At 46.3% G+C, this 12,466-nt stretch overlaps 1 protein-coding gene across 2 annotated transcripts in view; it reads left to right on the plus strand.

Annotated features, from left to right (window-relative positions):
* Nucleotides 1–7,322: 7,322 nt before the first annotated feature.
* The window catches only part of PRICKLE2 (prickle planar cell polarity protein 2), a 366,874-nt gene continuing 361,730 nt past the window's right edge, over nt 7,323–12,466 (plus strand). The window contains exons 1-2 of one of the 2 annotated variants that reach the window (XM_043965328.1): nt 7,323–7,448; nt 8,441–8,526. In XM_043965328.1, coding sequence (XP_043821263.1) covers nt 7,407–7,448; nt 8,441–8,526 — 128 coding nt within the window. In that variant the 5' untranslated portion in view covers nt 7,323–7,406. Of the gene's footprint in view, nt 7,449–8,440; nt 8,527–12,466 lie in introns of those variants that run through there. The other variant, XM_043965320.1, reaches the window with a different exon arrangement.

The raw sequence follows: 12,466 nt of genomic DNA on the forward strand, positions 1-12,466 counted from the left end.
GAGAATGGATTATGATGTGTGTATGTATATATATATATCTATATCTATATGTGTGTGTGTGTGTGTAAGAGAGAAAGAGAGAGAGAGGTGGGATATGCTACTTAAGAAATGGGAAAATTAAGAGCTTGGAAGTTGAAAAAAATAATAGCAAAAATTTACATAGCATCTTAAGGTTTGCAAAGCACTTACTGCTGCTGCTGCTGCTGCTGCTGCTACTACTACTACTGCTACTACTACTACTACCACCACCACCACTACCACTACCCCCACCACCATTAACACTACCACCACCACTACTACTACAACAACAACCAACTAAAACAACCACCACCACTTATAAAGTGTTTACTATGTGCCAGGCCAGGCAGCCAGATGGCTTGGTGGATACAGCACTGGGCCTAAAGTCAGGAAGACATAAGTTCAAACCTGGCCTTAGACACACCAGCTGTGTGACCCTAGGCAAGTCACTTAACCTCTGTTTGTCGTAATTCTCGGGAGAAGGAAATGGAAAATCACTCCAGTATCTTTGCCAAGACAACTTCATACTGAGTCAAAAAGAGTTGGGCACAAATGAACAACAAATGTGCCAGGTACTGTGCTAAGTGCTTTATAATTATTATTTCATTTGATCTTCACAAGAATTCTGGGAGCTAGATATTATTATTATTCCCATTTTTCATATGAGGAAACTGAGGCACAGAGAGGGATAACTTGCCCAGGGTCATACAGCTAGTAGCCATCTGAGGCAGAATTTGAACTTGGGTCTTCCTGACTCCAAGTCCATGTTCTAGCCACTGCACATCTTGGCCACCTAAGTCTAATGCCCTAAACTCAATGCATTATTAAAAGAAGAGTCTTTGAAAGTAGGTCCAGAATTCAATCAAATCCTCTCAGCCCCTGCTTTTGTACAGATAGTTCCCATTGTTTAGAATGCATTTTTTCATCACCCTTGCTTAAGGAATCCTTAGCTTTCTTCCATGTTTAGCTGAGGCATCAACACCTACAAAAAGACCTCACTTTCCCTCTGTTACATTCCCTTATATTTACTTTTTTTTTTTTTTGCAGGGCAATGAGGGTTAAGTGACTTGCCCAGGGTCACACAGCTAGTTAAGTGTCAAGTGTCTGAGGCCAGATTTGAACTCAGGGAGTTCTGAATCCAGTGTCGGTGCTTTACCCACTGTGCCACCTAGCTGCCCCCCCTTATATTTACTTATTAATGTATATATTGAATTAGACCATAAGATTCTAGGGAATAGCATGTTTCTTTCTTTCTTTCTTTATCTTTGAATCCCCTATGCCTTTGCATAGAACTGGTGATTAAGAAAGGCTTGTGGAAATAAATCAAAGTAACAATAAAGCAAAACTAAACCTTCTAGACTTATAGGGACTAAGCTTGTACTTGAAAAAGAGTTGAGAATATGAACTTCCCATGTTTCATTGCAGAGGTGGAGGACTATGGATGGGGATTATTACCTACATTGCCAAGCAGGTCCTTATGTTGGTTGTGCTAAAATGCTGTTTTTCTCTTTCTTTTAATATTCTTTTGTTTACAAGGGATGGCTCCCTACGTAGAGGAGGAACATGGATATATTCAGACATGAAGGTGATATCAAAAAAAAAGCCATATGTTTTTTTAATTAAAATGTTTATTGAAATGGAAATGTTTTACATAATTGCATATATATAACCTATATCTGATCGCTTACCTTCTCAGGGAGAGGGGAGGGGAGAGAGGGAGCAATAGAATTTGGAACTCAAAGCTTTAAATAAAAATGTTTAAAACATTTTTTTAAATGTTCATCAAATTGAATTAGATGTCATTCCTTGCTCAAAAGCCTTCCAGCCATTTTGGGGCCATATTTTGTATAGTACAATACAATCAACATTTATTAAGCACCTACTATGTGCCAGGCATTGTGCTAAGCTTCTTTGTCAGACATTAAAGTCTGACTCTATACAGCCTTCTGGTATGGTAACCTTTCCATAACGTTTTCATAAATTTCCACACTTCCTTTTCAGCCTCATTTTAAACCATTGCCTTTCATGCAATCTACATTCTAGAGAAACTGAAGGATTAGATTAATCTTCTCCAGTCTCATCCTGCCTTCTCCCATAGACAGTCCCTTTAGGTTCTCCCCATCTCCACTTGTTGAAATGCCCTTCCTTTATGGCTCAGCTCAAATGGCTTCTCTTGGATGTGGCCTCTTCTTATGCCCTGGCTAAAGAAGTGAGTCTTCTGTCCTCAAATTTATGATGATACTTCAATCCCTCCACAGACTATATCTCAGTATTTCTTATGGTGCTTTGTGTCTCATCACCGCTGCTAAATTCCTTGAAGAAAGGGACTCTTTCATCTATCTGCAACATTTGAAAGACCCCCTCTTGTGTCCTGTGTGTGTTTGTCCTTCATTTGGGGGGGAGTGAGGCAATTGGGATTAAGTGACTTGCCCAGGGTCACACGGCTAGTAAGTGTTAAGTGTCTGAGGCCGGATTTGAACTCAGCTCCTCCTGACTCCAGGGTCAGTTCTCTATCCACTTTGCCACCTAGCTGCCCCTGTCCTTCATTCTTGAAGAGGACCATGGCATCAGGGTGATGTCATGACTTGCACTGAATTGAACTTCAACAAGGGAGGGCTGTGCAAGGTCACCAACCTCATTCTCTCTTCCAGAGCCATCTGGGTCCATCAGGACAACTGGAAATGGCCCCAGATGTTTAAGGCAATTGGGGTTAAGTGACTTGCCCAGGGTCACACAGCTCGTAAGTATCTAAGGTGAGATTTGAACTTAGGTCCTCCTGACTCCAGGGCTAGTGCTTTATCCATTGTGCCACCTGCCCTCACATGTCCTAGGTGTTTAATAAATATCAGATAGAATTATTCCTGGAGTTGGGAAGACTTGGGTTCAAATCCTGCCTCAGACACCCACTAGCTATGTGGCCATGGGTAAGCCTCTTGACCTCTTTAAAAACTTCTGTCTTTTCATCTACCAGATGGGGACAATCATTTCTGTGACATCTATCTCACAGGCTGTAGTGAGGCTTAGATGAGATAATGCATGTCAGGTGTTGTGTAGATGTCAGTGACTATTCGTTAAATGAACAAAATTAAGAGGTTAAGCCTTGCTGATTTCTAATCACTGATTTTAAATTTAATTATATAGAGAACCAGCTTAGGTGGCACCATCTTTTCCATTGGTCTTTCCTGTTGCCCTGGCTAAAAACAAGGCCTCCATCTTCAAGTTTCTCATGTCCCTCTGACTTTTCTCCATAGCATATTTAAGCTTACATTATACTTTTTAATGGTAGAGAGCATATTGGGCTGTGAGTCAGGAAATATGTGGTCTGGTTCTGTCTCAGCCACTAATGAATAGTTTAACCATGGGAAAGTCATCTGCCCCATGGGCCTCAGTTTTCTCATCTGTAAAATGAGTATGATTAGACTGGATGACTTCAAAGGTCCCTTCCTCTTCCAACATTCTATGAGTGTCAAATGTCATTACTCTGTTAGCAACAGACTTTAACTTCTCAGAGGCAAATATTACCTTCTATCTAACCACTCTAGCTAGGTGGATTCTTAATTCACTCACTTCCCAGTGACAAGCCTTATTTCACATAAACACTTGCTCCTCACAGTCTTGGAAAAGGGGGAAGCACTGAAGGAAGAAACTAGCCCCTCTCAGGTTTTCATGGCCTGTATCCATTTGGCAGCAGCCATGACCTAAACCAGTCACGGTGACTGAACAGGGTTGCCAAGAAGGAAGAGGAGCTGGAGGGAATAGAGAAGGGGGTGGGGAGAGGGGAGGAGGGGCAGTGGGAGGAGGATATAGGAGAAACAAAGCAGGGGGATGGGATGGAAAAGGATCCTGGGAGGGATGGAGGATTCCAAATGCTCATCTTCTCTCCCCACTGCTCCCTACCCTCCCCAAATGTACTGCTGACCAAGGATGGAGAATGACAGTGTGTAGAAAAGCATCCTATTTATTTTTAAATCATTGTGTGTGTGTGGATGAAATATATAGAATATGCCACCTAGTATATATTGCCTTTGGTTATTTTACAGTCTATTTATTTCTGTTTTGTGTATTTTTCTTTATTTAACCAGGGATTTAAGGTGAGTCAGTGCTTTGTGGAATACTTGACATACCAACAGTATCTTCCCTTCTAATCTTCTTCCGTCTCCTGTCATTGGGCTCCAAAGTGTTTGCTGGGATCGTGGCTACCAGGTGATTGAAAGACACCGTGCTTGTTTGATGCCGGCTGTGTTGAGACTGATTGCTCCTTTTTCCCATTTTAGAAAGTATTGTGAAGACACATCACAGACATCTGCTGAGGGTGTACAGGATATATAGAAAGCTTCACCTAGTTTAAGGAGATCTGATTTGTATGAAGGATGCATTAAAGAAGAAGAAGAAGAAGAAGAAGAAGAAGAAGAAGAAGAAGAAGAAGAAGGAGGAGGAGGAGGAGGAGGAGGAGGAGGAGGAGGAGGAGGAGGAGGAGGAGGAGGAGGAGGAGGAGGAGGAGGAGGAGGAGGAGGAGGAGGAGGAGGAGGAGGAGGAGGAGAAGGAGAAGGAGAAGGAGAAGGAGAAGAAGAAGGTAAAACACAAACCCAATGGACCACATGCATTCCTGAAATTCAATTAAACAAACATGTATTAAGTACCTACTATGTGTGGGCATTCTTCCTCACACTAAGATTACAGTGATGAACAATGGTCAAAGCATGGGCTCATATGCCACTAATCCTGGAGAGGTGGACAGGTTTTATCTATTTTTGACCTAAAGTTGGAAATGTCTTGTTTTTTAGTTTCTTTGTTATTGGATGAATTAAGTAGTTGCTATAAGGGGTAGGCAGTGATGAACAGGTTTCAGCTTAGCTCAGGGCCCCCTCCTACTCTAGCTTTGCCTCCTCATCCTTGGGTTGTTGTTGTTGTTATTGTTTTAATGCTCATTACCTCATTGCTTTGCAGCATCCATGTATATGTTGCATTCCTAAGCACATTCACTTACATCTTAGTAGAAGGCAAGCTTTCTGAGGGCGGGTATTATTTTTATTGTCACTGTATTCCCAGTACTGCACACATAACAGGCACTTAAATGCTTCTTGAATTGAATTGTATGAAGAATTGTTCCCACTTCAGGAAGGATATTTTCATTAGGGACTTGTGTGATTGGAGAAAGAGGTGAGTCTTTCACAGAGTCAGAAGGAGGAATGCCAGATGGACGGTCCACCTGCTTTATTGGTCTTCACACATCAAGAGATTTAGAAAAAGGGCCTCAACAATTTGGATGAACCCCCTGTGGAAAACTTATTGGAGAACATGGACATAGGAAGCAAAGGTGCAGGTGGGTTATGAAGGAGCACTTGCACCAGCCTATCAAAGTATGGGTGTAAGAAAGACTTCCTAGGTCAAGGGGCAGCATGGCCTCCAGAAGTATAAACAAAGAAGATATTATACAATAGGACCTCATTCATCATAATACTTAGCACATAGTAGACACTATATGTGTGTGTATTTCCTTTCCTTCCCCATGCCACCATAGCATTGTTGTTCAGTCATTCCAGTCATGTCTGACTCTCTGGGACCCCATGTGGGATTTTTCTGGCAAAGATACTGGAGTGTTTTGCCATTTCCTTCTCCAGTTCACTTTTTTTTTTTTGTGAGGCAATTGGGGTTAAGTGACTTGCCCAGAGTCACACAGCTAGTAAGTGTTAAGTGTCTGAGGCCGGATTTGAACTCAGGCCCTCCTGACCCCAGGGCCGGTGCTCTACCCACTGCGCCACCTAGCTGCCCCTCCGGTTCACTTTACAGATGAGGAAACTGAGACAAACAGGGTGAAATGACTTGCCCCAGGATCACACAGCTAGTAAGAGTCTGAGGCAGGATTTGAACTCAGGCCCTCCTGACTCCAGGGCCAGCGTTCTATCCACCTAGCTGCCCTAACTATAATATAATAATATAATATAATATAGATTCACATTTATTCCTATCCCAAGTCATCCCTTCTTTGTTCATAATAATACACATGTACCTCCCATTATCTCTTGGACAACATGTTTGATACAAATAGGTAGATTTCTCTTGCCCCCTCCCCTCTTACACACACATTATAAAGGGATTTTCTATTCTTGTCCCAAGTGGGAACAACCTTGTCTGTATAGTTACTCTGGCATCATTCTGATCCATACAGGATGTCACCAGGGTCATGGAGTGGGGAGGGGATCTCAGAAGACATGTAACCTAAGCCCTTTATTTTACAGCAGAGGAAACCGAGGCCCAGGGAAGAGCAGTGACTTGCCCAGGGTCACACAGGTAGTAAGCATCAGAGGTGGCGTGTGAGTCCAGGTCCTTTGACTTTAGGGGGAGAGCTTGCCACAGGGCTCCCGTTGGAGCTACCTCCTGCCACCCTTCTCCTGTTCCCACCCGCCCACCCCACTGGGAGTCTCGGGCCCCGGCACTGGGTTTGTTAAAGTGGGGACCTTTTTTGTGTGCAGATTGCCCTGGCTGATTGCTGACGTCCCTTTCCAATCTCAAATTCCGTGATTTTTTTTCGTGAATTTTAATCAATGGATGAATCGATCTGATTAAGTCCCTATTATGTTGCTAGGCGGTGAAGGAGCGATGGTCCCTGGCTTCCTCACCTAAGGGGCCGGCCGCTACGGGGTGGATACATTCATGGCCACAAACTTCAGATGTCCATCTGACCCGGGTGAACTAGGCAAGGGGGGGGGAAGGGGCTATGGAAGAGAGCGAGGGAGGGAGAGGAGGCATTGGGGAGGGGTCTGAGAGCTTTCGGAGGAGACGCAGTGAGGAGTAGACCCGGCCAGGTCCTTGGAGACTTGGACCCCAGGAGGAGTTCAAAGGGAGGGATCGCTGGGGAAAGTGACAGAGGGCGGGGAGCAGCCCTGAGCTCTAGCTGGGGAAGCCCAGCTAAAGGAGGGAGCCCGGCGGGCGGGGGGATGCCGGGAGAGGGAGGGACCTGGGAGAACGAGCGAGGGGGAGAGGGAGGGCAGGCAGGCGGGCGGGAAGGAGGGAGGGAGCTAGCGAGCGAGCAGGAGAGCTAGCGAGAGAGCCGGAGAGCGAGCCGAGCTGGGCATTGCTGAGCTGCGGGCTGAGAGCCGGGGAGCGCTAGCGAGGCAGCTGCGACCTGCGACCAGCAGCTCAGAGCGGAGAGGATCGGAGCGCAGCGCAGTGCCGAGGGGAGCGGATCGGAGCGCGGCGCGGCGGATCGCGGCTCCCGGGCGGCGCGGGGCTCCTCCTCCGGACCCAGGCAGGCAGGAGTTGGGCTCGTCCTGCCCTGGGGACCAAGCGGCAGCAGCAGCGGCAGCAGCAGCGGCAGCAGCAGCGGCAGCAGCAGCGGCGGCGGCGGCCCCGAGAGAGGCTCGGCCGCGGAAGGAAGGCGCCCTGCCATGTTCAGTCGAAGCTCCCGGAAAAGGCTGTCCAGCAGATCCGTGAGTAGCTGCGGTCCACCACCCGCCCCCTCGGCCCCAGCCCGATCAGGCTCGGACCCAGAGTCGAGCCCTCCCTCCCCACCCCCCTTCTCCCGGGCAAACACCTGTGCCCCCAGGTGAGAGACCCACGGTGGGAGGGGGGGGGCACGGAACGAACATTCCCGGAGCCCTAGGGGTTAAAATACCTCCACCCCCCGCAGCCCATCCCAGGGCGGAGCTCCCAGGTCGGAGCTCCCAGGTCGGGTCTCGAACTGACCACTGCCTTGGGGAGATGTGGGCACTACTGTCACTGACTGCTCCTGCTCCCCCTCCCCCCGCGGTGGGGCGCTGACCTCAAGGCAGAGGCTACCCCAGATGTCCCTATCCTTGGGGGGAACCCCCAGCAACCCAACCAGTGCAGTCCCCAACCACCTCCCCTTGGTTTCTTTAATAAGAAGCATCAAGAGATTAACTGGTCCGAGGATTTGGTGATAAAGGACCCCATTGGGAATCTGTCTCTTCACCTCCCACACTCCCACCTCTGCTAGGGTGGCCAAGGCGGTGGTGGGGAATCCCTTTCCCTAGATTCTGCAAGGCGAGCTAAAGGTCTTGCTTTTGTTTCTTAGAAACGCTTGTCTAAGGTGTACTGGGAGACAAAGCTGCAGGGTTGGCCCTTTATTAGCCTGCTTGCTCCGAAAGCCGCCCCAGCACCCCAGGTGGTGGCCCTGTCTTTTAACAGGAAGGAAGGCTCCCTCTAAGATAGCGGTCACACCCCAAGTTTTTCTTGAAGGCGCTCTCCATCCATCTGCCATGGCACGATGACATCCCCAAGGAGACCAAAGAGTTTGGTTTTCTCCAGACTCCAATCAACCAACCGACAAGCATTTATGAAGTACCAACTATGTACCATGCCCTGACATATCTCTGCCTTGTCCACTGCCCAGTGATGTTAAGTGTTTGAAGGAAAGCTGCTTGTTTCCATATGTCTGATTTTTGGTTTGTTTGTTTTGAAGTTGTCTGGACTGGGTGAGCCCGAAAGAGGACAGCCTTGCAATGCCTGCGGTGACCAGTGCCCTGGGTTTGCTCTTCATAAATGGAGGTAGGAAGCAGTTGAATCTTATTTCCCACCAGGGAAAACTGACACCATTAAAAAAAAAAATCACACCCTTGAGTTACATGGAAAGAATGTAAAGGCTGTTACTTTAAGAGTGGAAATACATCTGTTACAAATATCAAAGGTGGCTAGACACAAGAGGATGCATTTGAGCCCTGCAGAATTTACCTTGCTTGATGCAAGAGCTTCCCCACTCCTCTCTTCCTCCCTGTATGTTTTGGCCGGCAGTGCTGCACGCCTTTCCTTCCTTACAGAATTTTGTTTTGAAGGCTTGGTTTGTCTTTCCAAGTGCCTCAGTGCAGAATGTCTGCTCTCCACTGGAATAGTGGGAGAGTTTTCCTATTGTGTTTTTCATTTCAGCCTCTGACGGGTTTTGTTCTGACCACAAATCCACCACTGCCTGTGTTGTGTAAAGGATCTTCAGTAGCCATATGTTTCTTATTAGTGTGCCTTTAACGCTGACTTTCACAGGGAGGCCAGACTTGGAGCTGGGTTGCTATGCCGTGGGGCTGAGCGAGCCTTTCTCTTGTCCTGTCAGAGACCAGAGCATCTGGAGAGAGACACTCACAGCAGTTGTGGGAAGTTGGGGGGTGGGGGGGAGGTCAACAAACTTTCAACTCTTACTTCTATCATCTAAACTGAAAAGCTGAGTTCTCCCTTGTGTCTTTCCTGATGAAATGAATGAGCAAATCAGGTGGCATTTCCACCAAAGTTAGGACTACCACCCCCATGACCCCATCTCCTTCCTCCTCCTCCCCTACCCTCCCCAATAATCTTTATTTAAGGGACTCTGTTTCCCAGTACTTATCTTTGGAAAAGTATTAGTCTGCTCCTTAATATTTCCTTTCAGTCCTGCCTCCCCCATCTGTCTCCCTCAGTCTCTCTGTCTCTCCTCTCTCTCTGTGTCTCTGTCTCTGTCATATGTGTGTGTGTGTGTGTGTGTGTGTGTGCTCCCCTCATGTCATCTCAACCAGGTCCCCAGCTGACATGTGTACCATGGACACATTTATATGGTGATTCCTGACTGTCTCAGAAACTAAGTGCTTTTGTTCCTGTCTGGCAGCTCTCTTGTCTTTGTTTCATGGTACTGAGTATAACCTAAACAGCTCAGGAGCACTTAACTTCTGTATATGAGAAACAAGGGGAGGAGACCTTATAAATATGTAATTGATAGGCATAGCCATCCATCAATGTTGGACAGGAATTAGCCAGAGCCATCATAAATAGCTGCATACTGGGCTGGCTTTGTGTCCCTGACACAAAAGCAGACCCAGGCTAATAAGGTGGGGAGACCTTAGTTGGGAAATAAAAATAAAAGCTCCAGCCAGTTGTGTTTTTCACATCCAATAAAAAAGGACTCCTGATGCCTTCAGTGCCCCATCCCCCTGACCTTTCCCTTTAAGGAAGGGTGGGGGAAGTGAGCAGATTCATTTCTCTTTACCTTAAGCATTCAAGCTTCATATCATCCTCATGGATTTTATTTGGGGAGTGGGAGACAGCTCAAACAAACCCCCAAAAGTAAGCCAAGTTACTAGATATGAGGTGCTCAGAGATCCAGTCTGATTTTGGTCTCTTTTAACTCAGCTGTTTGGAAAGATAAGCCAGATGAAACCAGGCAATGTTTTCTGAAGAGGGGAAAATGTGTTTCATTTACAATCCACGCTGTTTAATGCTTACCTTTCAAAAGAAACCATTCTCTCATCCCAGTTTGTCTTCAGTGGCATGGAAATTCTCCCTACCTGTGACTCCTCCTCCCTACCTCTTCACAAAAAAGCTTAGTCTGGGGCCAGATGAAGCAACTGTGCTCATGACATCTACTCCTTCACTTTGTAAAGGAGACCCACCTCCAACTGCATGTGGAAATGCTTTCATGGGCTATTTTGAGGCTTAAGGGACAAAAGTTTTCCCCATAGGATCAGAGGCATCATAAGATCAGCCCCGCCTCCTCCCCCCCCCCCCAGGAACCTCGAAGGTCATGTAGCTTTCTTTTCTGGCCTTTCACCTGGGGTTGAAAATAATTGCCTAATCATGTCAATCTTCCCATGCAGCATCCAGACAGATGCGAGTGAAAGAGACATGGTTGTGTATCAATAACAGGGGTAAGATCATGGCCCCACACATAGGCACAGCATGCCTATTCAATAGGACTTGAGTAGAGGGAGGGGTTGAGTAGGAACACTTTCTTGTATTTCTAATTATCTCCTCAGTACAATCCCTCCTTAAGGTGAACGTGCTGAAGATACTGGGAGATAGATTTCTGGGAGGTGATAAAATAAGCCACTCTCTGCCACTACTATGTCAATAATAGCAATCAAATAATTACTTGTGATCATTTATTAAGAACTGGTTTATCGGGCGGCTAGGTGGCGCAGTGGATAAAGCACCGGCCCTGGATTCAGGAGTACCTGAGTTCAAATCCGGCCACAGACACTTGACACTTACTAGCTGTGTGACCCTGGGCAAGTCACTTAACCCCCATTGCCCCGCAAAAAAAAAAAAAAAAGAACTGGTTTATCAGAACGGCTGGCAGAGAAGAGGGAATGGGACCAGGACTGAATGGTGATGGGCATAGGGGAGGAAGTCAAGGGGAGAGGTGCCAAACATGGTCGTGCAGGTCCCCAATATTCCTGAGTATTGCTTGAACCCAATTCAAATGTAACTGGGAAATAGCTGGCAAAACTAATCAAAATAAAATAAAGCACAGATAATGTTAAATTTCCAAGTCAATATGGGCCTGTAGGGATCCTTATGTATGGACTATTGCTCTCTATTTCTATTTGAGTTTGATACCACTGATCATGAGACTCTACTTGGAGGGCAAGGGAAGATGGGAAGCTAGGGCCAGAGGGAATATGAGAGTATTGGATGGCTTAAGAATACTGGTGCAGTTAGGATAGAGCACCAGACCTAGAGTCTGGAAGACCTAGGTTCAAATCTGGCCTCAGACACACTAGCTGTGTGACCCTAGGCAGGTCATTTAACCTCTGACTGCCTCAGTTTTTTTATCCTCTGTAAAATGAGGATGATAATAGCACTTACAGCTGCCCCTTCCATGATACTGGCAGGCCCCCCCCTGCCCCCCACCATTGTCGTGAAGAACAAATGAGATAATACTTGTTAAGCTGCTTGGCCCAGTGCCTGGCATATGGTAAGTGCTGTATGAATGTCAGCTATTGTGATAATGATGATGATGCTGGTAGTGGTGGTGGTGATGATGGTGATGAGAAGACATTGAAAGCAAATTCTATTTCACCTTTTTACCTGAAACTTCCTTTGAAAAGTGATGCCTTCAGACACTTACTAGCCACATGACCTTGGGTAAGTCACTTAACCTCTGTTTACCTCAGTCTCCTCTTTTGCAAAATGGGGATAATAATAGCACTGATATCTAGGGTGGCTGCAAGAATTAAAAGAGATAATAATTGTAAGGCACTTAGAACAGTGACAGGAACATAGGAAGCACTAGATAATTGTCAGCATAGAACAGAATAGCATAGTATTTCCAATTTTGGTAATCCCATGTGAAGAATTATAGTCGAAGGATAGTATTGGACTCCAAATGACCTTTTTGCCCTGTGCTGTCAGAGACAGAGAGCCATCAGCACCATAGAGAACATCTGGGTGTCCCATTTTGCTCCTGTGTATCATCCGGTATAATCTATACCCACAGTGGCTACCCCATCTCTACTTCTGTAGTCTTTCTTATGAGATCTTAGTTTATCTGACAAAGGTCCCTTTTTATCTGCTTAGCAGGAGCCCCACTGTGAGGTTTCCCTACAGCATTAAACAGGCAGCAAGGGAATTTTCATGAAGGGAGATTAAGGCATCTTTGTGGATTACATCCAAGATGAAATCATTTATAATTAAGCATGCACTTAATGCACCTTGGTGCAGAGGCAGCCTCAGACACAAGTGTTGGCTAATT

This window comes from Dromiciops gliroides, chromosome 1 (genome assembly GCF_019393635.1).
Source record: "Dromiciops gliroides isolate mDroGli1 chromosome 1, mDroGli1.pri, whole genome shotgun sequence".
Lineage (NCBI taxonomy): Eukaryota > Metazoa > Chordata > Mammalia > Microbiotheria > Microbiotheriidae > Dromiciops > Dromiciops gliroides.